Here is a 26,324-nt window from a genome sequence, read left to right on the forward strand (position 1 = left end):
ATCAATTAATTGGTTGCGGTGGGTTTGCGATAACTCTCAGTGTGAGTGGCACCTCCCATAATCCCAATTTCCACATCTAAAAATTCAATAGACCTATCACCAGTTTTAATTGTGAATTTCATGTTCACCTGGTTATCATTTAAATTTGTCATGAATTCATGGAATATCTGAGAAGCGCCATTCCACACAATACAGATATCATCTATATAACATAGATAGAATTTAATATGAATGGCAAATGACTTAGCGGTACGAAATATCTTCTGAAACTCAAATTGTCCCAAAAACATTTTTACAAAAGTTGGTGCCTGTGGCGTCCCCATTGCTGTAACAGCAGTCTGGGCAAACCAGTGGTCACCAAATTGAAATGCATTATGTTCAACTATACAACATAGTGCCTTGCGTATGAAATCAGTACAATTCGGGTCAGTGTTATTTGCACACAAACGGCGTTTTACAGCCTGCAAACCGGCATCCTGAGGGATGTGGGTGTACAGGCTTTCTACGTCGATTGTGACTGAAATAAAGTGCATGTTACTGAAATTGTGGTGAATGCCGCTCCTTTTCTTTCCTCTGAATTTTCATGATCATTTACAAGTATCGAACTGTGCACCGCAAGACATGGCTATTATCTGGATATATCTTGTATGATCCTAGTTTTCCTTGTAACCAGTAATTTTCCCTTTGGTCCCTCTTCTCATACACAAGCAGGCATTGATAAATAAACCTGTATAAAGTAAGGTAAATAACATTGATTATCTTGTCACAATAGAACATGTCTAGGGATGAGATATAGGAAGCAGCAAGTGAACAGTCAGTTATTCATGTACTGGAGCATCCATAGGATGTGCTGGGAAAAGAAGGCCAGTATGTAAAGTCTGCAGCTCACCACTTACAGGATATATAGGATCGGTTACAAGACAGGCCACCTTCAGGGCGGTCTTCAGGGGGTGTCTTGTCTTGGTCCTTTCGCAGCACAGTGGTGGCCTACATAATATTAGACAGATCCTTTTAGTCTTATAGCTGATTGGTATATATTGTATAGAGGCATTAGTCACATATCACAATACATCTTTGTGGGCAGCACTAAGCACGGCATTACTTCTCATATACTGTCTCCAGCAGTTTTGAGCCTTATTACACTTCTCTTTTGCAGGGTCAGCTTTCAATTTAGACTTTAACTTAGAAAAGACCAAGCACTGGAAACTTATACTGTTTGGTTGTGGGCTTTAAGCTCTACCATTTTAAATTCATGGCGTGTAATTAACCCTTTAATGGCCAACTGTTTTTTTCCCCCCCCCCCTCTCCACAGTTTAGCAGCCATAATTTTTTTTTACTTTTGTGGATGAGTATGGGGGAGAAATTGTATTATTTTTCTGCCCTATGTGGGGTACATACACTGTAAGTTACTGTGTATTTATTTTTTATTGAGGAGGCATGTAGAGGCTTTGCTAGATTGCAAGAGGAAAAGACATTGCTGAAAACCTCAGGACCCACACCACCAGAAGTAAGTGGTTGTGCAAGGGTTAAAGCTCCAGCAGTCTAGTGGGAGGAGGTAGAGTCCCAAGCTAGTAGAGACAGCAAGGACTCTGAGAAGACAGAATTGGTTTATATCAATGAGTGCTATATACAGAAATAGAAGCATTGGCACTGCGATGTTTCTATTGAAACAAGCAAGCATATGATTGCCGAGTGTCTTCCCGGCCTAGCAGAGCTTCTGGACCCTTGCAGACCTAGATAATCTCTGCCAGTCACTGTAAGGCTATGTTCACACACGTTGTGTTTTTTTCTGCAGCTAAATCTGCTGACAACTTTTTTCTGGCAGAAAAACAGCTGCGTCAAAAATGCAGGTTTTCTTGTGTTTTTGCGGCGTTTTTTTTCTTCTACTGTTTTTCTGTCTCTATTTAGGCATGTACATAAAGTTTGGTGAAAAGTAAGAATCCCATTCTATTTTGCAATCAAAAACGCTGAAAAAAAGCAGGTGCATTTTTGAAGCATTTTTTTCATCACCCATTACTTCCTATGGAAGAAAAAACGCTGATAAAATACTGAAAGAAGTGACGTGCTCTATTTTCCAAAAACACAACCAAGGCAGAAAATACGCAGCAAACAAAAAGCAACATGTGTGACCAGAGAATTCTGGTTTCTCATAGATTTTGCTGGTACGGCTAGACGCAGCTGAAAATTTGCACAAAAATCTGCTGCAAAATACGCAGCAAAACACAACGTGTGTGAACATAGCGTAAGGGCAGGTGCAGACAACCATAATTTATGTCCAGTTGCCATCCGACAAAACATCGGATCACACTTGCACCAATGTTATTCTATGGCGCCGTGCACACATCTAATATTCACAGTCACAGCATGCCTGAGCTGGATCCGATTATCTGACTTGGCAATCCAAGTCCGTGGAAAACATTGGATTGCACTCGGATGACATCTGAGTGCAGTCTGACAGAATGGAGATGGAGATTTTTTTTTTTCTCCACCTTCTCTTCATCCAAGAAAATCCGATCACACGCTTATTGCCCCGATTCTCTCAGATGAGAGATAATACGCTGGCTTGACCATAGCCTATAGAGCTAATTTTCCCTGTAAGTGTAGCTCCTATTGATGCCCTATGTGGGCTATGTGCCCACGATGCAGAAAAGCTCTGGATTATTCCTGAGTGTTTCTGCATCTCCCCTGGCAGAAAAAACGCATGCGGATTGTACATGCGTTTTCCTGCCAGGGACATGCGGATGTGAAGCGTTCTTCACATGCATTTCCGCATGCGGGTTGATAAGCACTTTCCAAGTGATGCTAAAATCGCTTGGAAAGCGCTTATCAACCCACATGCGGAAATGTGCTTGTCAACTTGGTCACACTATATAAATCCATGCAAACGGCAAGACAATGGCGGCGAAAACGCAGCACTACCGCAAAATAGTTGGTAGTGCTGCGTTTTTTTCCGCAATGATATTCCGCAGCGGAAATTTCCGCAGCATGTGCACAGCACACGCGGATTATCATTGGGGACCATGGCAGGCCTTCTACCATGCGGTTTTTAAGCGTTTCTGCAGCGTTTTTGCCGCTGTGGAAAGGCTTAAAAAACGCATCGTGGGCACACAGCCTTACAGTGGTAAAAAAATGCTCAAAGAAAAAATTATGTTTCCTAGAGATCTTTTATGATCTCTTGTAAAACTAATTCTCTAAGCAAACAATGTAAGCATTCAACAGTTTAGTGAATTTTTTTTAACCCCTTCACGATCTTGGGATTTTCCGTTTTTTCCTCCCCTTCTTCCCAGGGCCATAACTTTTTTAATTTTCCATCAATATGGCCGTGTGAGGGCGTGTTTTTTGCGGGACAAGTTGTTCTTTTGAACAACATTGATTTTACCATATAGTGTACTGGAAAACGGGGAAAAATTCCAAGTGCTGTGAAATAGCAAAAAAAGTGCAATTCCACAACTGTTTTTTACCATGTAAATGCTAAAACTGACCTTCTATGATGATTCTCCAGGTCAGCACAAGTTCGCAGATATCAAACATGTATAGGTTCTTTTTTAATTAAGTGGTAAAAAAAAATCCAAAGTTTGAAAATAATAAATAAATAAAAATGCCGCCTTTTTCCGAGACCCGTAATGTCTCCATTTTTCGGGATCTAAGGTTGTGTGAGGGCTTATTTTTTGCGTGCCATGCTGACAATTTTATTTATATAATTTTGGGGTAGATACAATGTTTTTATTGCAATGTTGTGGCGGCCTAGTAAACTTAATTCTGACGTTTTGATTTTTTTCTCGTTACGCTGTTAACAGATCTGATTTACTTCATATTTTGATAGATTGGACATTTCTGAACGCAGCAATACGAAATATGTTTATTTTTTATTGCTTTATTTTGAATGGGGCAATCGGGGGGCGATTTGAACCTTAATATTTTTTAAAACATTTTTTTTTACTTTTTATTTGCTTCAATAGTCTCCTTTGGAGCCTACACATAGCAGAAATCATCATCTCCAATGAATGCTGGTCACGGAGATCTGCAATGACAAGCACGGGGGCCTTTTGCAGACCCTCGGCTGTCATGCCAACTAATTGGTGCCCTGCAATCATGTGATATGGGCACCGATAGGTGAGTCTTATGACATGCTTTCAGCTCGCTTGAGCTAAATGCCGCTGTCAGTGACTGACAGCCGCATTTAACAAGTTAACAACCACGGGGGATCGCGATTCCAGCTGCGGCTGTTAGAGGCACATGACAGCTGATCAAATTATCTGTCATGTGCCGGGAAAGATGCGAGCTCAGCGGCAGGGTCCGCATCAAAGGGAGGGATAAGATCTTTGAAGTATCTATACGTCAAAGGGTTAAAAAAAAAAGTCTATTTTTCACAAAAAAATAATTCTATAAACAATACAGTAATTTCTGTGTATCCCAAAACAGCACTGAAAACTAAATCAATTTCTCCCGTATAAACCGAAGCCTCATATACCCATGTCAGTGAAATAACTGATGCAAAAAAAAAATGGCTGGTCATAAAAGGAATTTTGTCTATTTTTTTTTTCTTCAAAGGCAATAATGCAGTAGTTACACATCTGTGTGTCACAGTCCCAGTGCGGACCAGACCATGATGGTAGAACTGCCTGAGTAACCTTAACATGACAGCTTCATTTATAACTATGACGCTGTCAAGTTCAGGTCGGGAGACTCGCACGGACAGTCCTTGCATCATGGTTTGCACTTGGACATGTGTAAATGAATTGGTAAATTTGGACCAATCTCTGACATGATAGATGATTGATGTAATAAGTTTGTGTTAGATTTGTGAACTTTTATCAGCACTGCAAACTTACTACTATCTGCCAGCATGCTCTGCTCTTCTGATTAGTGGTCAACACAAGGTCATGTCGTGGAGCGACACATGTCATATCGCAGGAACCAGCTAATCAGAAAATGTGCCTAGGATGCCAGAAGCTAGTATCGTGTTTGCAGTGCTGTGATCGGCTGCCACGTGTTACCGGTGTCGTCGCTGGATCACGGTCATGTGAATCATTGTGTTCAACTGCAGTTTTTACTTTCCAGAAGTAGGCAGTCAAGGGTGCAAGTCCATAGGAAATGTCTTGGTGATCAATCTGAACATGTAGAAAAATTATTGGAACTGAAAGTTAGTGAAAAGACATGCTCCTAGAATTATTCACCAATATATTACTACCTATGATTCAGCTCAGCCACCTGAGGCTTGAGAATAGCTCATAAATCGAAGCGAAAACATTTCTTGTAACGTATTGGTGATTTTTATTTTTTTGCACTGTGTAGTGGTTGTCATCATCCATATCAGTCCATGTCCTCAATGTTTCACAGTCTTTTTTTCCCCCTGATCTCTTAGACATGGGTTATTTGGCTTTCATAATATATCAGTAGATAAAACTTATTTTTTATATGGTTAAAATCTCTGCAACTGCCTATCATACAAGGGGGATAGATATAAAAAAAATACTAAGAAAAACATGGAATAGGTACCTATGGCAGCCATTGCTGCTTTCAATGAACCCTTTGAGAATGTTGTTTAGTGGCTAAAAATATAAGAGGGGGCAGTGGCATAGCATATAGGTATCAATAGTGAAAATGATGCTCTAAATACTTATAGGGGTGGTGAAAGTGGCAATTTTTGCCCTTTGAACAGCTGGGTACATCAACTATTTCCACAACCTTCATAGAAATGCCTGAGGGATTTCTTTTGCACTAGTTTATGGTTTAATATCACATTTCTCTGAAGTTTCCTGTCAGAGAATATGAACGTTGGGGCAGGTTTAGGGTATGTGCAAACGATCAGTAAAAGCTGCGAATTGTATGCAGTGCACTTGCGCTGGGTGAAAACCGCAGAGTTCTCCATTACAAGCAATGTGGATGGAATTTCAAGAAATCCCATGCCCACTATGCGTCTCCATGCACCTGTGGATCACCCATGTACATGGACACGTGGCGCGTCTTTCGAGACCGCAGCATATCAATTCCTCTTGTGGAGTTTCTAGTCTCCGCAAGAGAAATTAGATCAGTGCAATGTATTGATTGCGGTGGATCCGCATGGTTCAATGAACACATGCGGATTCATCTGCACGCAGCGCTTTGGACGCAGCGTAGAGTATGCTGCATTCAAAGCGCTGACAGTGCTGACCGTGTGCACATAGCCTTACAGTTATGGAATAATTTTAGACTTGGCTATAGTGATGGAAAAGTAAAAAAGTTATGGCTCTGGCAAGCAAAAAACCCTAAGGGTGTGAAGGGGTTAATATGGCCAGGAATCCATGTTGTTTTCTACACTGGCTCCAAGTGAAGCAGAAATGGCTTTCCACAATGTCCGCCATGAAGCCTCCCTCCACCCTGAGGCGGGTGCTGTGGAAGCCCTCCGCCATTACGTGAGGCAAGGCCTTTGTGGTAAGCGCTGGTTCCCCCGGTTCACGGCGGTGAAATCACTCGGGGTGATAGCGGGCGCCGAGCCCGTGCAGGCCCCGGAGACAGAGCGCGGCTGTCCGTCACTGCGAGCAGGTGAGCTGTTGTGTGAGGACTGAGCTGGTAGTGTCGTCCTATGCTGAGGCCGAGGCCGGGCACTTATTTTTAGCACATGCCGTCCATCGCCATTTGGTGCTTCTCTCCCCATAATGGCGATAAAAGGCGCCACACTATTTTCCATGTGTGCGTTCACGTTGTCAATAAAGTTGTTGTTGTTGCTGCCTGCTATAGGCTCGCTGCGTGTGAGGCGGGAGTGCAGTACCGAGCGTGTCCAGTAGATGTCAGCCGAAGGATCGCGCCACATACTCCCACCCAATAACCAAACCCCTCCTTTGTGTCTTTGGCGCCGTTCCTATATAAAGAGGCGCACACAAACGGCTCCTGCTTATTTCTGCATTTATTTTTTTTTAAGAAGTCGGTATTCGGCAACTTTTCTTCACTAAAACAAAATGTACATGGAGAAGAGACTGGACTTGGAGCTGAGGAACCGGAAGGCGGCTGAGGTGAGCGGCTTCGTTCTTGGTGCCCTCAGTGCCATGGCTCCGAGGATTTCTTGCTTTTCCGCTTATGTAAGCGGTCGCTCGTGGCCGTGGGCTCTCCGTGGTCCCCAGTCGCTGCAGTGGGAAGTGAGGCCATTACTTCCCGAACACGTGGCCGGCGGTAAACTCCCGGGACGTGGCCCCGTTACTGAGCCTCGTGGTGCCGCTTCCCGCCCTGTGCACGAGGCGGCCTCTAGTCCCCGCCGAAGCTGCACTTGTTTGCTCCAGTTGTGCTCAGGCTGCAGCCCCTCAGCACGTGTGGTCTCTGGCTGGAGCCACCATTGTTGCTGTGGGCTGTCCCCTCTGTACCGGGGAATGGCGGAGTGCTCCTTCCTGCGCCGGGTGCAGCTGTCTGCTCACATCACTTTGGGATTTAGCTGTAGGGTTTATTCTCATTTCCTATAATTGTGTCTACCTAATACAGGGCTGTTATATGGTTCTCTGCAAAAAATCACTTTTTTTCCTTATAATAATCATCATGTTGTTCCTATCCCAAATAAACTGTTTTTCTGCACCATTACATTAGATGCCCCTTGGCACTTATTTTTTTGCCCCCTTGTGTAAAGTTTCCATGACACATGTTTTCTCCCATCAGCTTTTCCTAATTGGGGCCCTGTAGTGTGGCTTTCTCACTATGGCTGACCTTTCTAGTACATTGCTGTCCCACTGTATATATAATTTTATCTTTAACTTTTGAGCTTAGACTTCAAAGTAAACAGTGCATTTGGGGCCGATGAATGAATTCGGTCTGGAGTGAATGGCACAATATGGCAACTGCTCTGACATGGGGCTGAGGTCTTAACCGGAAGCCAGTGGGTGTGATGGAGGGTTTGAGCATGTGTGGTTGAGACCGCAGCGTTGATCATCCTAAAGCTCCAGAAGTACAGTTACTGTCATAATCTCGAGAGCAGCTGTTTAGGGATGGGGGAGGGCATCAGAAGAAGCTTGTTATATAGGGGTGTCTGTTTAATACAGTATCATCCTGACCTCTGCCGATCTCACGGTAGAGAGAATCTCCTTAGACTTGACTGACTGCATTATTGCAGATGTTTACAATGTGCCGTGCTCGGGCGAGAAGCACTGTAGACTATGTCAGGGATAGGAACAGCTTCCAGATCTCAATGTGTCCGCTTGTATGCCTTATTTAGCAATATCTCCTTTTAACGCAGGTTAAAGAAATGGTTTTGGATAACTGCCGTTCAGATGAAGGCAAAATTACTGGACTTACAGCCGAGTTTGTGAACTTGGAGTTCTTGAGCATGATCAACATTAACTTGTTGTCAGTAGCTAATCTTCCCAAACTGGAGAAATTAAAGAAGGTAAGATGTTTTATGTGTGAGATAACCTTGGTATAACTGCATGGGGCAATAGATGTTATGAGGGAAGTTTTATATAAATCTGTTGCTCAACACACCAGTTTTCTTGCACCTTTTTTAAATCAGAATGTTGCATATTTTTTATTAGTAAAACTCCTCTATGTGGATAGACATCTGGATCAAATTTGTGCAGGATGGGAGATGCCATAAAATGACAGTAATGCTTGACTGCTCAGGCAGATATTGATGACTTATCCTAAAGCGAATTCATCAGAGGGGTCTGACACGCCAACCGGTCCGCTCCGTTGGTGGCTGGATTAAACTATACAGAGCCAAAACTACAGCTCTGTACAGTCGGTGCTGTCTTTCTGTGCAGCTCAGCTATTGGTCACTTCAATGGAAGCTGAGCTGCAGAATTTAGCAATGGCTACTACAGTGTGAACTGAGCTGTGCAGTTCCTTCTCTGTATACAGTATACATCCAGTCAGAGCTGAACGATTTTTTGAGTTTTAGATTGCCACTGATCTGATGATTATTAGAGAAGCCATTTGAGTCGCTCAGCCCTGATCCATCGTTTTGTCCTATGTGGCAACCAGTCTTTGTTTGATGTTCCAGTAAAGTACAGAGAATGCATAGAACAGAAGTGAAGACTGGCTTCCACAGAAACTAATTGTCAGATATGACCAGTTTTTCTTTTTATTCCTAACTATACATGTTTGTTTGCCATATAGTTCCAGAGACATATCTTTTTATTTAGTGCTAATTTTTATGGTCTTTACCAAGAGATCATTACTACAGGATTCTCTGGGGTCAAATCTTTTAGGCTGCTCGCCATTAGTACCTAACCTATGAGCATCGCCTGCTTTGTGGAGACCATACAAATTGTTACTAAATAATAAGGCCCATATCTGAAACCATGCCGCAGATTTAAAAATACAATACTGCATACTCGGGAGCCGCAGTAATAAATATAAAATCTGGACACTTCTTCTGATCTGGTGACCAGTCCATGTAAAACTGGATTGAAGGAGTGGCTTGTGTAGCTAAAGACTTGGTAATTACCCAGCAGTCTGCTACAATTACAGGGCAAATTTAATATCTACATCCAGCTTTTGATTTGCGTTACTTAAAAATGTGCATTGTTATACTAATGCAACAATAACCTCTATAATCTTTGTGCTCTGCAGTTGGAGCTTAGTGATAACCGAATTTCGGGTGGTCTTGAAGTGCTTGCAGAAAAAACTCCAAATTTAACACACTTGAATCTCAGTGGGAACAAGATTAAGGACATAAACACCCTGGAGCCACTTGTGAGTATACATAAATGGATTTTTTGGGAGTGTGGGGGGGTTGTAACAAAGTGATCCTCCTGTTCATTTGTAGCTTAAAGCGGATGAGCCCCTTCAGAAAATCCTAGTCCCCAGTTGCAGGTCATCGGTTTTAAAAAAAAAAAAAAAAAAACACAACTTTACTCAGTCCTCATGTTCAGCGGTGAGTCTCCTCTGACATGTCAACTTATTGGCCGATCGTTGAGCTGAACAATTTTACCAGTGTAGACAAATGCCTCTGCTCACAACTTATGAGATCACTGATTGGCTGCAGTGCTGGAGACTCAGTGAAGAGTACCCAGAGAGGAGGGTGAATTAAAAAAAAACAAAATCAACTTTAATATTTTTGCTCCTTTTGGGACTGGGATTTCTTGAAGTAGTGCTTGCCTTGGGAATCTGGAGCTTCTGAATGGTAATCACCATGGCAGAAATCGTGCAACAGTCACGTAGTGAAGTGAGATTTCAGGCATGGAGAACGGCACAGCACGTAGTGAATGAAGCAAGCTGTGGCATCCCACTCCAGCTCTGTCCATTTTCACGGCTGGCTGAAACTAAGGTGAAAACACAGTCACAATTTTGGCACAACGGAGTTGCGCCTCAATTTTGCAATTTTTGACAGCTTTTACGCCTGAATTCTGGCATGAAACGCTTTGATTCTACAAATTAGTACTTGGTGTCTTTTTGGAAGGTTCCTGTGATTAGCCATAAATTTACATGTAAACGTACCCTTGCTGTAAACTGGTGCACATTTTACATTTAGTTCCTTATTAGCTGCAAGTAATGCACATTTTACTGCTTAAATGATTAAAACTGAAGTGTCTTAAATATGACTAGAACTTTTTGCCGTTTACAGAAAAAACTGAATCACCTCATGAGTTTAGATTTGTTCAACTGCGAAGTCACTATGCTGAACAACTACCGAGAGAGCGTATTTGCGTTGCTGCCCCAGTTAACTTTACTTGATGGCTTTGATGCTGATGATCAAGAGGAACCTGACTCTGATCCAGATGGTGAAGATGCTGATGAGAATGGGGAAGGTAAGCTGTGTTCTCTAGTAGAACTTTATTATTCTTCAGCTACTAATGCCAGTTTTTAGTTGCTAAACCTTAATACTTTTTATGTAACTTCTGTTGCATACACCCTTTGGGCAGGGCCGTGGAGTTAAGCCAAACCTCCGACTCCTCAATTTCCATGACTCCGACTCCCTCATACATGGCTCGTGTTTAAGTGATACATTTACTGTAGCACAGATTCATCTCAGCTAAAAGTCTAGACCCTTAGATCAGGAATAGGACAGACATTTATAGGATATTTCATAACTTTCCCAAATTCTTATGAAAAAATATTCCCCACAAACTGCATTTAACTACTGTACCCAATTTATTATATATTTTAGGAGTTGGGGTAAGTCCATTTTATACCGACTCCACAGCCCTGCCTTTGAGTAAACACACCATCTTGAGGGGGGGATTCTTGTTGACCCCTGCATTTAATATGCACAGCTCAATAGGATTATGTACATAGGAATACTTTGCTCAGAAGGCACAGGTGTTTTGGTGTACAGCAATTTCAAGCTTGGTGTTTAACCCCTTAGTGTACCGTGTGTGACTTGCATAAATTGCAATTTCAGGTACATGAAACGGAATTTCTGTGATTTTTCAATTAAAGGGGTATACAGAACTTGACTCCTATTGAAAATAAAAGTAATAATCCAATATGCCAAATTGTAGTTTTCAACATCTACCACTGCCTGTGACCTGTAGTGGTAACTTGACTAGTCAGATGTCCTCAGTTCCAGCTCTTATTTTGAGGGGGTGTGGTTTCTAAGCAAAATACTCTGGTAAGAGAACAAAAAAAGTAAACTATGAATAAGCAGCCAACTAGTTACAGGTAACCTGCTGAGTCTTAAGTACATTTTTAAAGGGTTTCAGTCATAAAGATGTCCTATTTTGGATTCTTGTAAATTGCATGTAAAATAAATAAATACGGCTAAAGCTATTTAACCCCCTTCATTCAAAAAGCCGTAAATATACGTCTGCGTTGGTTTACATGTGTGGAAGTGGCTGAGCGCACTACTCACTCAGACGCTATCTGTGTTTACCCTTTGATCCCTGATGGTAACCATTTTAGATGTCACTTTCAATTTCTGACCGCAGCGCTTAATTGGCCCGGTTGTTAGTGTGCAGGCTCCCATCTTCCTTATGATGCGGGTATCTATAATGTGGAGTGTGCACAGCTACTTTAATTTTTATAATATACCTTAATTCCGTGTGTTGCTTCCTTCTTTCCCAAACACTGTTGCTGTTCTTTTTAATCCCCAAATCATGCTCTATTCAAGTGCTGTTCAGCAAGATATGTAATATAGTCAAAGAACCATGGTACGAGTACTAGCCTGTCCCGAATATTTGGGTGGGTAGCAGAGCAGTGTACAGATCTTTACTAAGCAGCAATTAAAAGAAGCATGAACTGGGCATTGAAACAGCACTGTAGTATAGTGTTTGGGACAGAAGGCAGAACAAGGTAATGAAGGATTTTAAAGTCATAACTTTGCATGGCCTGGAGGATAAGTAAATGCAGTTTAGTTACACTCTAAGGCTATGTGCCCATGATGCAGAAATGCTCTGGATTTTTCCTGAGCGTTTCTGCATCTCCCTTGGCAGAAAAAACGCATGCGGATTGTACATGCGTTTTTCCTGCCAGGGACATGCGGATGTGAAGCGTTCTTTTTAGCATCACTTGGAAAGCGCTTGTCAACTTGGTCACACTATATAAATCCATGCAAAAGGCATGGATTTATATAGTGTGACCCCAAAGAATGGTTAAAAATAAATAAATATATACTTGTCTTGCTTCACCGTCCTGGCTGCCGGCACATTGCGGTACACTGAAGGACCTGCCGACGTCAGCGTCGTGTGACCTGTCGCATGACGATGACGTCAGCGCAGGTCCTTCAGTCCATCGTGATCTGCCGGCATGCGCGGAGGAGCTCACTGGGGGCCGCCAGAAGGTAAGTATATATATATTTTTTTTTTTACAGTTCTCTATGGTACCCAGGTCCGGAGGAGAGTCTCCTCTCCTCTAGACCTGGGTACCATCCGCACATTGAAACGCTTGGATTCCGCATCTACATATACAGTGATGCAGAATCCAAGTGATTCAATGCAAGTTAATGGTGGCGAAAAAGCAGCACTTCCGCAAAATAATTGGTAGTTCTGTTTTTTTTTCCGCAGCATGTGCACAGCCCATTCGGATTATCATTGGAGGACATGTCAGGTCTTCTACCATGCATTTCTGCAGTGCTTTTGCCGCTGCTGAAACGCTTAAAAAAAACGCATCGTGGGCACACAGCCTAAAGGCGTTCTGCAGTGCTGATGACATGGGCCCACACACCTGCTGAGACTTGTGCTCTTGCCCTATTCTAATAATCAGGAAAAGTGCACGTGTCTGGGGTCATGTCACTGGCTTTAGAAGAAGCTTTTAATTGCAAACGGATTCTTAAACCTACCTCAGAAAGAAAGTGTTTTTCTTTGCCTTACCTGTGATTGTTTTGTTCTTCTGCAGAAGGGGAGGATGATGAGGACGAGGAGGAACTTGATGAAGACGAACTTGATGAAGAAGATGAAGATGGAGTAGATGATGAGGTCTGTTTCTGATTTTCTTCAATCTGAAATTTTTCTAGGTAGCTGCTACTCTGTAGTTAATAACTCGTGCTGAAGTAACATTTCAACTGCCCTTTTGTGAAATAGAGCACACATTTTATATATTATTTCAGTAGCTAAAATAGTGTTTACAATGGCAATGGTGTACTCCAGGTTCCAATGCACTCAATATATGTAACAGGTGTGCTGGGTTGGGGGCAAATATTACCTTGTTGATTCATAAAGTGCATCTAGGAAGTAGAAAGTTACAAGTTGCCCAGAATTGACCAGTATGTGAATGTTTTGTTCATGAGAAATCTTTATTTTCAGGAGGATGTAGAAGAGGAGGAGGAAGGAGAAGATGACGAAGATGATGAGGGTGAGTTTCAAGGGAATTTACTATAAAAGGGGGGGGACGGACTTTTTATACTGGCAAAAAAATACAAATTTTACACAATAGTCAACCTGTCTGTCTTGCTGTAAAGACTGGGGAATTGATCATCTCATCAAAAAGCTAACTGTGCTGGCCAACCTACATAGTAGGAGAACACTGAATTCAGTAAAGGCTTTGAATGAGATCTCCCTTGTTTCTTGGGTAGGATGCTATAGTCATTACTTTCTGAAGACTACTAGTCTATGATCAATCTGTCAGTGAACTAAATTATTTCAGTTGCTGTAAAACGCACACCCTACTTGCATATCTTCACTATAGCAGCTCCAGGGAAGTAAATAGGGATATAGTGACGTCAGCCAGGAGCAGTACATACGTAAACGTACAGTGTAGAAAACTGTACAAGGGCTTTATAGAACTTGTAAATAATGTCACTTATGATGATTTGTCCTTTCTATAAATGTCATGTGTTAGGAATGTTCGGACATTAGTACATCATGCTTGGCAACCTAACCTGCCAAATTAAACGTTTGACTTTTTTATTTATTTTTTTTTTTCCCATTACCAGATACACCCCAGGGAGAAAAACGAAAAAGGGATTTGGAAGATGAAGGGGATGAAGATGATTTTGATGAGGAAGAGGATGATGAATAAGACACAAAAGGCTACTGGATCTTTTTTATGGACTGTCTGGGCTGGCCACCAGTGCATGTGGCAGTATCTGCTGATGGGTCACTGTATGCAGCTGTCAGCCACCCTGTTCTATTTGTGTTTGTTTTTATTTTCCCCTGGTTTGTGTGTAGGGCTGAGAGATGACTTATTCTGGTCTGAATGAAATTGTTTGCCGCTTTATTTAAACATATGGCCGCCTGAGCTATTTGCGGAGTCAGATCGTAGAATGTCCCTAAATATTCTTTTTATTATTTCCACTGCCCCCTTTGACCCACCCCCCTCTGGAATTTTCTGTGAAAGTTCTGTGGTTCCTCTGATCTGTGAATGGTGCACGGGTGTTAAAAATCTGAGGATGATTCCAAAGACAGTCTCCCTCTATCCTGCATTCTTGTGTTCAATCATGCCTTAATATGTTCTGCTTTGTTCATCTCCTGATTCATGTCTGATTAACATTTGCGTATTTTTGGCAATAAGATTTAACAACGACCTTGTACAAATTATATTTTCAACAATTTGATTTCGCAATTTGAGGTTTCTCCCCGAGCACACTAGCATTGTATATGCAGTGCTTTTGGTGATGCAGTATGCTTGATGGTTGGAAACTGGATTACATCATTGCATTTAGTCCTGGTCTTGGCATTATCAACTTCATGGGTTATTTTCAGGTCTTTAGAAGATCACCTCACTCCTCTAAAAAATGTAAAGTATTGAATTGTGTCAACATGCTTGGATACTTCTGAGCATCTACATCATTTGCTTCTTGGTCAGGTTTCTTTGAAAACTGTTTCTATATACCACTTCTTGAATTCACTGCTATTTCCAATCTTAACATTTCCTACCTCTGAATTTGTGGTGGCACTGCCATTTGTCTCAAGTTTTGTAGATTACAAATGGCACAGACTTATTTTTCCCCCATGCTAAAGCAGATCTGCCACGCACGCCTACTCTTAGTGTGGTATCACGATGGTCTACATTAAATCTTGCCAATGTTTTCAAAATGCTACATTTAAGCATCTTCCCTCTTCCGTATAGGGATTTTGGCCAATTGGGGTTGTGGAAATCACTTTAAGCTACAAATTTCTAAAAAAAAAAACAATTCTGACCTATTTAACACCCATGTTTTGTATTTAGTTGTTACAGAAAGCCTTTTTAATAAAATATTTGGGGTTTTTAAAATGTTGCTTTTTTTTTTTTTTTTTTATTGCTCGGCTATGTTAGGTTGTATAGCAGGACCTCGGCATGTCCGTTTCACTCTGGTAAAAGTGAGGAAGTGTCTGAACCGCTGTTGCAGATTTAAGATTCACAAGACACATGATTGCAATTTTTTTTCATGTTTCCTGGCCTTAAAGTAATTGGTGACCACTAATCCTAAATGTATGGGGAATTGCTGTACAAATGGCATGGTTTACATCTTGGCAACATTGGTGTCCGAACATGTTTCATGTACAATGTTCATGTCTTTACGCAAATGTGCACACCATTTCCTAATGGACTATTCAATCTGGCTCTGCACATGTTTGCTATTCATGGCTTTACCATTGTTGGCTAAGTCTTAGAATAAACTAAAGCCATGGTATTTGTGCTGTGAAGGTGTCAATGGGCTGCAAATTGTTTTGCTATTGACTTCAACAATCAAATTAAATGGTAAATGCTTATATGTGAGGGTTTAATCAAATTTTGTCTCGCTGTGATGACCATTACAGGGCCTTTGGGCATACAATTGATGTGGATATTAATAAACCAGTGTGCAGTAAGCTCCAATTTAATGGCTGTAAAAGAGATTTTGGTGCTCAAATTGTATATGAAAGTCCAAACTTAAAGTTTTTAGGGTGCTGCTGGTTTACCTTGACTAATGTTCCCTTTGTCAATAACGTCTTTTCCTTATAGATGGTGTCCCCACACCTGAAAAATGCAGACTGCAAACTAGCCCCCCCCCCCCTTTTTTTTTTTTTTTTTTCTATTCCTTGAAGTATTATAGGCTTCTTAAATTTCTTAAATTCAAGTTGGGTCTAGTGTGAAGCAGCACAAGTCCAAGGAAATTGTGGGTTACTTGCAAGTCTTGAGGTTTTATTCCTCAAACCAGAATACATCTAAATACAAAAAGGAGAGTACACTCTAGCTGATTTAAGTGCAAAATATCTGACTTATTCACCCATGTAAGATGCATCTAATATTTCTAGCCAGAATTACCTTATGTAGTTCTTTTGTATCTGAAACTTCTGAGATACAGCTTGGGCATGTGATGTCATTGTGCATTGCTTCTCTGAAATGGTATGTAAAGTTTCTATATGATATTGGGGAAAGTTCTGTGGTACAGTTCATGCAAAGGGGGACAAACTCATCAATGATTAAATGTTATTCAGTTGAGCCTTGCTGACTTTTTTAAAGATAATTGAGGGAAGGATGATCTGTGTAAGGCCACAGCCCCACTACCAGTATTTGGTCAGTATTCGGTCAGTATTTTTTCTCAGGAGTGAGAGCCAAAACCAGGAGTGGGTGATAAATGCAGAATTGGTGACTTGTTTCTATTACACCTTTTCTCTGATTGCTCCTCACCTGGTTTTGGCTCCCACTCCTGAGAAAAAATATTGACCAAATACTGATAGTGGGGCCGTGGCCTAAGACTATGATCGCATATCTAGGGTTTTTTTTTATTTTTGGATGACAGACAAAATAATCCAGTACAGGATCCATTTATATCGAATGGGGATGGAATTGTCCTAATAAGTGTTCCGTTGTACTCAAATGTTTATTTTTTTAGCATGATCAATCTGTACATCCTCTTGCAACTTTGCCCACTTCCATTAAAGAGGTTATCTGGGGCTTTGAAAAAAAGAAATAAATTAATTTAAAAAAAAAAAAGCGCCTAAGCACTAACAAGCCACTTGTGCCTGGTGCCGTTCTTCGCCATGACTGCTCCTGCTGGCAATACTGCTGACTTCTATGTTGACAGAGTGGGGTCTTCTTTTATACTCTGCTCTGACAGGGTGGGACTGCCAACATTCTGAGAGGCAACAGGGATCCTACTACCAAACTGAGGGAGCCAACTGGCAAGTGGCATGATGTCTGCAGTCACGCCCCATCTACAGCAGGTTGGAAAAGAAGCCTCTGTTGGCGTAACTTTGGCAGAGGCAACTGAATTGCTGGCCGGAGCGCTCTGTCGGCGAAGAATGGTGCTGGGTAAAACAGGTAGGTAAAAACTGCCTGCCTTGGTGCTTGGGCAATTTTTGTATAAAATGTCCTGGATATCCCATTTAAGTCTATGGGAAATGAATCATAACTGAGGGTCATCGTTAATGAATCCACTTTCTTTTATTTTGCACATGCCTAAAATACTGGGTGTTCTTAAATACCTAGTAAAAATGGAACTGAAATGAAAAGTGTACATCAATTTTTACTATAATGATTATGGATCTAGTTTAAAAAACTAGATCCACTAAACTGACCACCTATCAATAGAAGATGCTGGCTCCAGCTACCTTGTGATGCATGAAGAGAACCTTTTCACTCATCCAGTTGTTGCTGCTCCACTGATTTTTGGATTGTTTAGAGTTGCAGTTTTCCTGTGCTCCAGTAGCAGGAAGGGATGTGGCCACTTGGTGAGTTCTGTGCATTCACTTGAGACAAAGCTTGTCTTAAGAGAACATGCTGAAAAAGCTTGAAACCGTGACCATTTGTGGGTGTGCCTTTTTTTTCCCTTCCTTCTTCTCACCCTCATTTTGACATAGCCATGGTTTGATTGGCTAGCTTCTTAAGAGGAGAAAAGGCAAACGCCCATAAGTTCTGTGGTACAGTCTCACATGGTTGATGGGTAAATATGCATATTGGGCACTCGTTATTAGGCTATGTGCCCACGGTGCAGAAATGCATAATTTTTCCGCTTCTCCCTGGCAGGAAAAAACACATGCGGATTGTACATGCGTTTTTTCCTGCCAGGTAGAAGCGTTTGTCAAGCGTTTTTGCATGCATTTCCGCATGCAGGTTATCAAGCGTTTTTCCAAGCGATTTTAGCATCACTTGGAAAAGTGCTTGACAACTTGTTCACACTATATAAATCCATGCAACCGGCATGGATTTATAGTAGTGTGACCAAGTTAGTTAAAGAATAAGAATGGTAAAAAATAATGATTATACTTGCCTTCTGATGTCCTCCCCGGTGTTTTCAGAGTCCGGTGTGTTGGGCGGCTCGGGGTGGTGTGAAGGACCTGCGGTGACGTCATTGAGTCATGTGTCAGGTCATGGCAGGTCCTTCACAACACCGCGACCCATACAGCAGACCAGACGGAGGGGAGAAAACACCGGGAGGACATCGGAAGGCAAGTATAATCTTTTATTTTTATTTTTTTTACAGTTTCTATGGCACCCAGGTCTGGATGAGAGTCTTCCGTGAACCGTGTGATATCTGCTTGTGCAGATGCATTGATACGGATGTCACGCGGTCCAATTCAAGTCAATGGCGGAGATTACGCTGCTTGTCTGCAAAATTAATGGACATGCTGCATATTTTTCCGCAATGATGATCCGCAGCGGAAATTTAGGCAGCATGTGCACAGCACATGCAGATTATCATTGGGGACCATGGGGCACGTATTACCAAGCGTTTTTTAAGCGTTTTCGCTGTGGAAATTCTGCGGCAAAAAACGCTTGAAAAACGCATAGTGGGCACGCAGCCTTACCGGTAGGAATACATTTTGGAAAAGAGGGGCATAGAAGAAAAACGCCTTCCAAAATCAGGGAAGCAATGCCAATTTGATGAGGCACTTGGTTTAAATTACATAATCTAGTGACATGTCCTCTAGGATTTATAACAGATCATAGACTAATAAAGTGCAGTATTAGATTTTGGAAGGAAGATGGTGTCTGAAGGAAAGAACTGGCAGATGAACTGTGCGAAAGGGAGTGTGGAGTGCAGTGATGCAATCAGGTGTGGGTACACTGGTGAAAGAAAACCCAACATAGAGTGCTTCTTTAAGAAAATTCCTTCAAAGAGAAGTGGCGCTGCATCCCTGTTGTAAATTTGGTGATATATTTTTTTACACTAACTCCTATGTGACAATTGTTTTATTGTGTTTTGATACTATATCAACTTTTTTTTTTTTTTAACAATTGTGAAAATAAATGACAACAGTTGTTTTAAACTTGCATGGGAAATTCTCAGGACTGCCATTAAATACTACTGTGGTAGTAACTTGAAGACCTTTTTTAGCATGTCAATAAATCTTTGACCAATACAACGTATTCATTGGTCTAACTTCTGTTTCTATGACGGATGTTGCCTAGTAATTATGCTAGTGATCGAAGGGTGTACATGCTCTGTAAAGATGTTTATAAAAGTACCTGCATGTGTAACTACAGTAAACTGCATTCATCTTGCTCAGATTTTGGTGCTTTAAATATTTTCCTGATGTAAATTCCTCAAACACACCATCACCTCCAAAATCACTTTGTACTCTCTTAAGTACTCGGTGAATAGGAAAAAAAAAAAATTAAGCTTTCACAATCAGTATGTTCAAGGTAATAGGTTCCTGTGTGGTTTTTTTGTTTGTTTGTTTTTTTCCCCTTAATACTAAACCCAACCAATGCATATTAGATTAGGTGTTGGCTGTACCTGTTGACTTGTCCCAATTGACACAGATAATTGGGTCCATCAATGTTTGAACAGTGACCGAATCTTCGTGATTTGGGCTCTGCATGTCACTATTCTTTTTATTTAATTGAAACCTGTCAGCAGGAATCTCCATGCTAAACTAAAGGTATGGGCAGTATGGTGCTGTCATACCGATTTTAATACAAACCTTTAGTGTAAAAATCTGCAACTTGGTTTTCATTAAACTTCTGTTTCCTTGGTGCTTCGGAGTGGTACTGTGGATAGGGTCTTCGACTCCAAGGTCTCAGCCACAGCCCCTCTGATACATTCATTTAAATTTTGGGCTGGTGCCCTCTTAGCTGTGAGCAGTGCTCTCCATGAAAGATGCTAAGACTGTGCCATCCCAAAATTTAAATGAATGCAACAGGCAGCAGAGGGACCTTGGCTGAGACCTTGGTGCTGAAGACCCTACCCACAGTCCTGCCCCAAAGCACTGAGGAAACAGAAATTTAACAATCAGGCTGCAGATTTTTACACTAAAGGTATGTACTAAATCAGTATGAGAGTGCCATACTGCACATACATTTTTAGTTTAACCCCTTTCTGACGTATGACCTAATAGTACGTCTTGGTGACCTGGGCCGATTGGACCAATGATGTATTATTAGGTCATATGGCAATCGCGCCCGCACACAAGTGGTGCGGGGAAATCGCCGCCGGGTGTCAGCTGATAGTCACAGCTGACGCCCGGTACTATGAGCAGGGAGCGGTCCCGCACCGCTCCTGGCACACTAACCCCCTCAATGCTGCGATCGAAGTCGATCACAGCATTGCGGTGGCAAGGGGAGGTGATCGGAATACTCGCCTCCTCTTCCGGCCTCCAGCGCTGTCTGTCGCAGCTTCCTGGATGTTGCCATGACGACCCTACGTCGTCATGACAACATCTGGGTCACCAGAACAGGAAGATTCTTTGGTCATGCACTGCGCATGACCAAACTATATTCTCCCTGTGCAGCACTGACAGCCTGTATAGCACAGGGATGGTGCTGCATTCCTGTGCTATACAGGCGATAGAATTAAAAAAGTGAAAGTCCCAGAGTGGGACACAGAATAAAAGTGTTAAAGTGAAGAAAAAAAAAATATTGTAAAAATATTAAAAAAAAAAAATAATAATCCACCAAAAATAAAAATATAATGTACCCATCAATAAACATTATTATAAAAAAAAAAAAAAACAATAAAAGTACCAAATATGTGTATCGCCGTGCCGGAACAACCTGACCTATAAAACTGTCCCACTTGTTAACCCCTTTAGTGAACATGGTAAAAAAATAAAGCATTGTTTTTTTGCTTCGTTTTTTATCATACCGCCAAACAAAAAATGAAATAACACGCGATCAAAAAGACAAATATAAATAAAAATGGTACCACTGAAAACGTCATCTTGTCCCGCAAAAAACAAGCAGCCATACAGCTCCATCAGCCAAAAAATAAGTTATAGCTCTCAGAATAAAGCGATGCAAAAAATATTTTTTTCTATAAAATAACTTTTATTGTGTAAAAGCGCCAAAACATAGAAAAACGATATAAATGTGGTACCGCTGTAAACGTACTGACCCAAAGAATAACGCTGCCTTATCAATTTTACCACATGCGGAACAGCATAAAAAAAAAAAAAAAATTAAAAAAATTTCTGGAATTGCTGTTTTTTGTTTATTCTGCCTCCCAAAAAAATGGAATAGAAAGCGATCAAAAAATGTCACGTGCCTGAAAATGGCACCAATAAAAACGTCCACTCATCCCGCAAAAAAACAAGCCGTCACATGACTAGCTCTCAAAATATGGCGATGCAGAAACTAGATTTTGCAAAAAAAATGCGTCGTTTAGTGTGTGACAGCTTTCAATCATAAAAACCCGATATGATTCTGTAATCGCACCGACCTGAAGAATAAAGTAGTCAAATCACTTACACCGCACGAGGAACGGTGTAAAAAAATAAACTCTAGGGTTAGGATTGTGATGGGGTTGGGATTTTTTTCAAAAGTAAAAAAAAAACCGATATGGCAACTAGTGTTGAGCCCAAGTGTTCGCTACTTGAGTTTGCATCGGGTGCTAAGGAATGCACTGCGTATCGCGGGTGCTCAAGTGACATGCTAGAGTCTCTGCCCCCATATGCTTCGTGGCCAAAAAAAACCTCGCAGGGATTGCCTGCCATGCACGAGCAATCCCTGCATGTTTTTTTTTTTTGGGGGGTGTCTAATAACCATGAAACATGCTAGCGGGGACTCGAGCACCCGTGTTTCATGGTGCGTACCCGTGTACCTGATGCAAACTTAAGTAGCGAGCACTTGCGCTCAAGACTAATGACAATTTATTCAATATGATAACATTAGGTCATCAAATTCTGTGTCGTACCTCTGGATTCAAAATGTTCACTTGTGGGGGGCTTTCCACTGTTTAGGCACATCAGGGGCTCTCCAAACGCGACATGGTGTCCGCTCTCAATTCCGGCCAATTTTGCGTTCAAAAAGGCACACAATGCTCCTTCCTTTCTGAACTCTGCCGTGCGCCCAAAAACTGTATTTTCCCCACATATGGGGTATTGGCATACTCAGGAGAAATTGCACAAGAGTTTTTGGGGTCCATTTTCTCCTCTTACCCTTGTGACAATAAAAAAAATTGGGGCTAAAACATTTTTGTGGAAAAAGTTTGAATTTTTTTTTTTTTTTTTTTTCTCCACTGCTTCATGCAAAGCACTTGGGGGTTCAGGGTGCTCACCACACATCTAGATAAGTACCCTGAGGGGTCTAGTTTCCAAAATGGTATCACTTATGGGGTTTTTCCACTGTTTAGGCACATCAGGGGCACATCCGCTAAGTATTCAAGTAAATTTTACATTCAAAAAGTCAAATGGCGCTCCTTTCCTTCCGAACCCTGCCATGCGCCAAACCAGTGGTTTTCCACCACATATGGGGTATCGGCGTGCTCAGGAGGAATTGCACAACAAACTGCATGGTGCAATTTCTCCTGTTACCCTTATGAAAATGCAAAAGTGGAGGCTGAAAAACATTTTTGTTGCAAAAATGTGAAAACTTTATTTTTACGGCTCAATGTTCTAAACTTCTGGGAAGCACCTGGGGGTTCAAGGTGCTCACCACACATCTAGATAAGTTCCCAAAATGGTGTCACTTGTGGGAGGTTTCCACTGTTTAGGCACATCAGGGGCACTCCAAATGCAACATGGCGTCCGCTAATCAGGCAAATTTTACATTCAAAAAGTCAAATGGCGCTCCTTCTCTTCCGTGCTCTGCTGTGCGCCCAAACTGTTTTCCCACAGATGGGGTATCTGCGTGCTCAGGGGAACTTGCACAACAAATTTTGGGGTCCATTTTTTCCTGTTACCCCTGTGAAATAAAAAAATTTGGTCTAAAGTAACATTTTTGTGAAAAAAGTTAAATGCTAATTTTTTTTCTTCCACATTATAAAAATTCCTGTGAAGCACCTGAAGGGTTAAAGTTGTTGAATGTGGTTTTGAGCACCTTGAGGGGTGCAATTTTTAGAATGGTGTCACTTTTGGGTATTTTCTGTCATAAAGACCCCTTAAAGTGACTTCAAATGTGATGTGGTCCCTAAAAATGTGATTTTGTTGTAAAAATGAGAAATCGCTGGTCATCTTTTAACCCTTATAGCTCCCTCATAAAAAAAAAAAATTGGTTCCAAAATTGTGCTGATGTAAAGTAGACATGTGGGAAATGTTATTTATGAACTATTTTGTGTGACATATCTCTCTGATTTAAGGGCATAAAAATTCAAATTTTGAAAATTGCAAAATTTGCCAAATTTCCATTTTTTTCACAGATAAACGCAAGTGATATCGAAGAAATTTTACCACTATCATGAAGTACAATATGTCACGAAAAAACAGTCTCAGAATCAGCGGAATAAGTTGAAGCGTTCCAGAGTAATTACCTCATAAAGTGACAGTGGTCAGAATTGTAAAAATTGGCCCGGTCATTAACGTGCAAACCACCCTTGGGGGTAAAGGGGTTAACGTGGATATTCCTACTGACAGGTTTTCCTTTAAAACAACTGAGATTAATTTGAAGTGTAAACTTTCAGGTTTCATTTAAGGGGTTGAACAAAAATATCCTGTAAAGCTTTTAAGAATTGCAACCATTTTCCATTGGAGCAGCATGATCCAGAATGGGAGGGGTGGAGGAGAAAAAGGTTGTGGCCACATCCCTAGCGTACCCTTGACTATCCAGGGCAGACTCTAAAAGGTGATGGAGGTTAAAAACCGCCCCTTACCTCATGACCATTCTGCAAAAGTATTCCAGATGGAGGACAACAGCCAGCCTGGAGAACCTACAGAGGCAGCCCCTCCCGCCTTGGTAGTCCTGCGTCAGGTGGGGTGTGTTGATCCCTGGTTAAATTGTTCTAAATGCCTGCATTTTTTATTTATATGTTTTATAGGACAGGTCTAGGAAAGCACAATTTAAATCTAAGCACAAGGAATGTACGTTATGCAAGTGTAGATTAGCGCCCACTTACACTAAAAGGCTATGTAAAGAGTGCATTGAAAGAACCTAGCAAATTCATTTCCCTCATAGAAAATATTAAAATCATGATCAGGGTAGAAATAAAAAAAAAAATCTTTAAAGGGGATTAAAGCCAGCATCTCAGCAATAGAGACCAGTGTAAACTCTAGCTCAGAGGAAGAAATAGAAGATGGAGAACTAGGCGGTTACTATTCAGATGCCTCATCATCCTCTTCTAACAGCTGCGGAAATCAATCTGGTTTTCCAGCAGATAATACAAGCAAACTGGTGAAGGTAGTTCGAGAAACAATGAAGGTAGAGGAGATTAAGGAGCCAAGATCCATGCAGGATCTAATGTTCGGAGGCTTCAAGGTCAGGAAGCATAAATGTTTCCACATCCATAAGAACATAGCCTCACTAATTTAGAAGTGGACGAAGCCAGGCAGGAAAGCTGTTATCCCAAAAGAGATTAAAATAAAGTACCCTTTTGAAACGAAGGATTCGGAAATCTGGGACAAAGTGCCCAAAATAGATGTGGCAGTATGCAAGGTGCCCCGTAATACAGCGCTACTGTTCGTTGATGCAGGGCTTCTAAAGGACCCACATAACAGGAAAGCAGAAAAAGCTGAAGAAAGCCTGGGAATCTGGGGCAGCAACCTTTAAACCAAATATAGCAGCCACATGTATCGTGAGATCTCTGAGCATGTGGCTTAGTCAACTAGAGGGGCAGATTAGAAACAAATGCCAAAGAGATCAATTGCTTACCGGTCTTCCAAACATAGCAAAGGCAGCAGATTTCCTCACGGGTGCTTCAGTGGACGCAGTCCAGTTGACAACGTGTGCATGTGCCTTCTCGAATTCAGCCAGAAGGGCCCTTTGGCTGAACTAATTGGACTGGAGACTTCCACTCTAAGTCTAGGCTCTGCGGGATTCCCTTTGAGGGTGAATATCTCTTTGGGTCACCCTTGGATGAGATTCTGGATAAGGCTGCAGATTAAAAAAAAAAAGGGTTCCTCCCAAACCAGCGCCCCAAAATTCAAAAGACCTTTTCGTACATCAAGAAAGAACACACAAGGGATGGTTCTTAGGCAAAAGGACCCAAAGTGGAAGGGGGTCCAGGAATACAGGGAAGACCTCGCAAGGGAACAGTTTTTTTTTTTTTTTATTTGGATTCCCTAAAAAAAATCTGGGGAGACAATGACGCCAGAGCCCAGGTAGGTGAAAGGCTGAGACAGTTTCTGCCTGCCTGGGAAAGGATTTCCCTAAGCTGATGGATATTAAACACCATAGGAGAAGGGCTAAAGCTAGAATTTTGTACTCTTCCCCCAGAAAGTTATGTGATCACAAAAGATCAGCACTCGGGCAAATGAAAGAGCCTTAGGGAGGTAGTGTCACTTATAGAAAAGGGGGGCGCTGTCTCGCATACCAGAATGAGACGAAGGGAAAGAGTTTTACAGTCCCCTCTTTCTAAGCAAAAAAAATTATCTTTCAGGACGATTATAACTCTAAAAAGTCTAAATCAGTTTCTGGTTCCCAAACACTTCAAAATGGAAACGATCGAGTCAACAGTAAAACTATTATTTCCAGGATGTTTTATGGCCACTATAGACCTCCGAGACGCCTATTATCACATGCCTATTTATCAAAACCACCAAAAGTATCTCATAGTAGCAATCAACATTTAGGGATGCTTAACACAATTACAATAATAGGTCCTCCCCTTTGGCCTATCTATGGCCCCAATGGCATTTACAAAGATAGTGGCAGAAATGTCAGCTCACATAAGAGAGTAAGACATTTTATTCATTCCTTACCTAGACGACTTC

At 41.5% G+C, this 26,324-nt stretch overlaps 1 protein-coding gene across 2 annotated transcripts; it reads left to right on the forward strand.

Moving 5' to 3' along the window:
• Positions 1 to 6,779: 6,779 nt before the first annotated feature.
• LOC141274192 (putative acidic leucine-rich nuclear phosphoprotein 32 family member C) lies at positions 6,780 to 15,549 on the forward strand. Of its 2 annotated transcripts, none has more exons than XM_073686282.1 (7): positions 6,780 to 7,058; positions 8,198 to 8,347; positions 9,532 to 9,654; positions 10,526 to 10,709; positions 13,234 to 13,313; positions 13,641 to 13,689; positions 14,270 to 15,549. In XM_073686282.1, exons 1-7 carry the CDS (start codon positions 6,939 to 6,941, stop codon positions 14,353 to 14,355), a joined length of 792 nt encoding a protein of 263 aa, XP_073542383.1. In that variant the 5' UTR covers positions 6,780 to 6,938; the 3' UTR covers positions 14,356 to 15,549. The 2 variants fall into 2 exon arrangements, with proteins under 2 accessions (XP_073542383.1, XP_073542384.1); XM_073686283.1 differs by having other exon boundaries at positions 6,783 to 6,992.
• The last annotated feature ends 10,775 nt before the right edge of the window (positions 15,550 to 26,324 follow it).

This window comes from Phyllobates terribilis, unplaced genomic scaffold (genome assembly GCF_046119375.1).
Source record: "Phyllobates terribilis strain yellow unplaced genomic scaffold, ASM4611937v1 Scaffold_1__5_contigs__length_1240528914, whole genome shotgun sequence".
In the NCBI taxonomy this organism is placed as follows: Eukaryota; Metazoa; Chordata; class Amphibia; order Anura; family Dendrobatidae; genus Phyllobates; species Phyllobates terribilis.

Bases quoted from the DNA above. Each gene is read 5' to 3' on its own strand.
- LOC141274192 (XM_073686282.1), top strand. From the start codon at position 6,939: ATGTACATGGAGAAGAGACTGGACTTGGAGCTGAGGAACCGGAAGGCG. The intron at 7,059-8,197 runs GTAAGCGGTCGC...CTTTTAACGCAG, and splicing joins TTTCTTGCTTTTCCGCTTAT to GTTAAAGAAATGGTTTTGGA. The intron at 8,348-9,531 runs GTAAGATGTTTT...TGTGCTCTGCAG, and splicing joins AACTGGAGAAATTAAAGAAG to TTGGAGCTTAGTGATAACCG.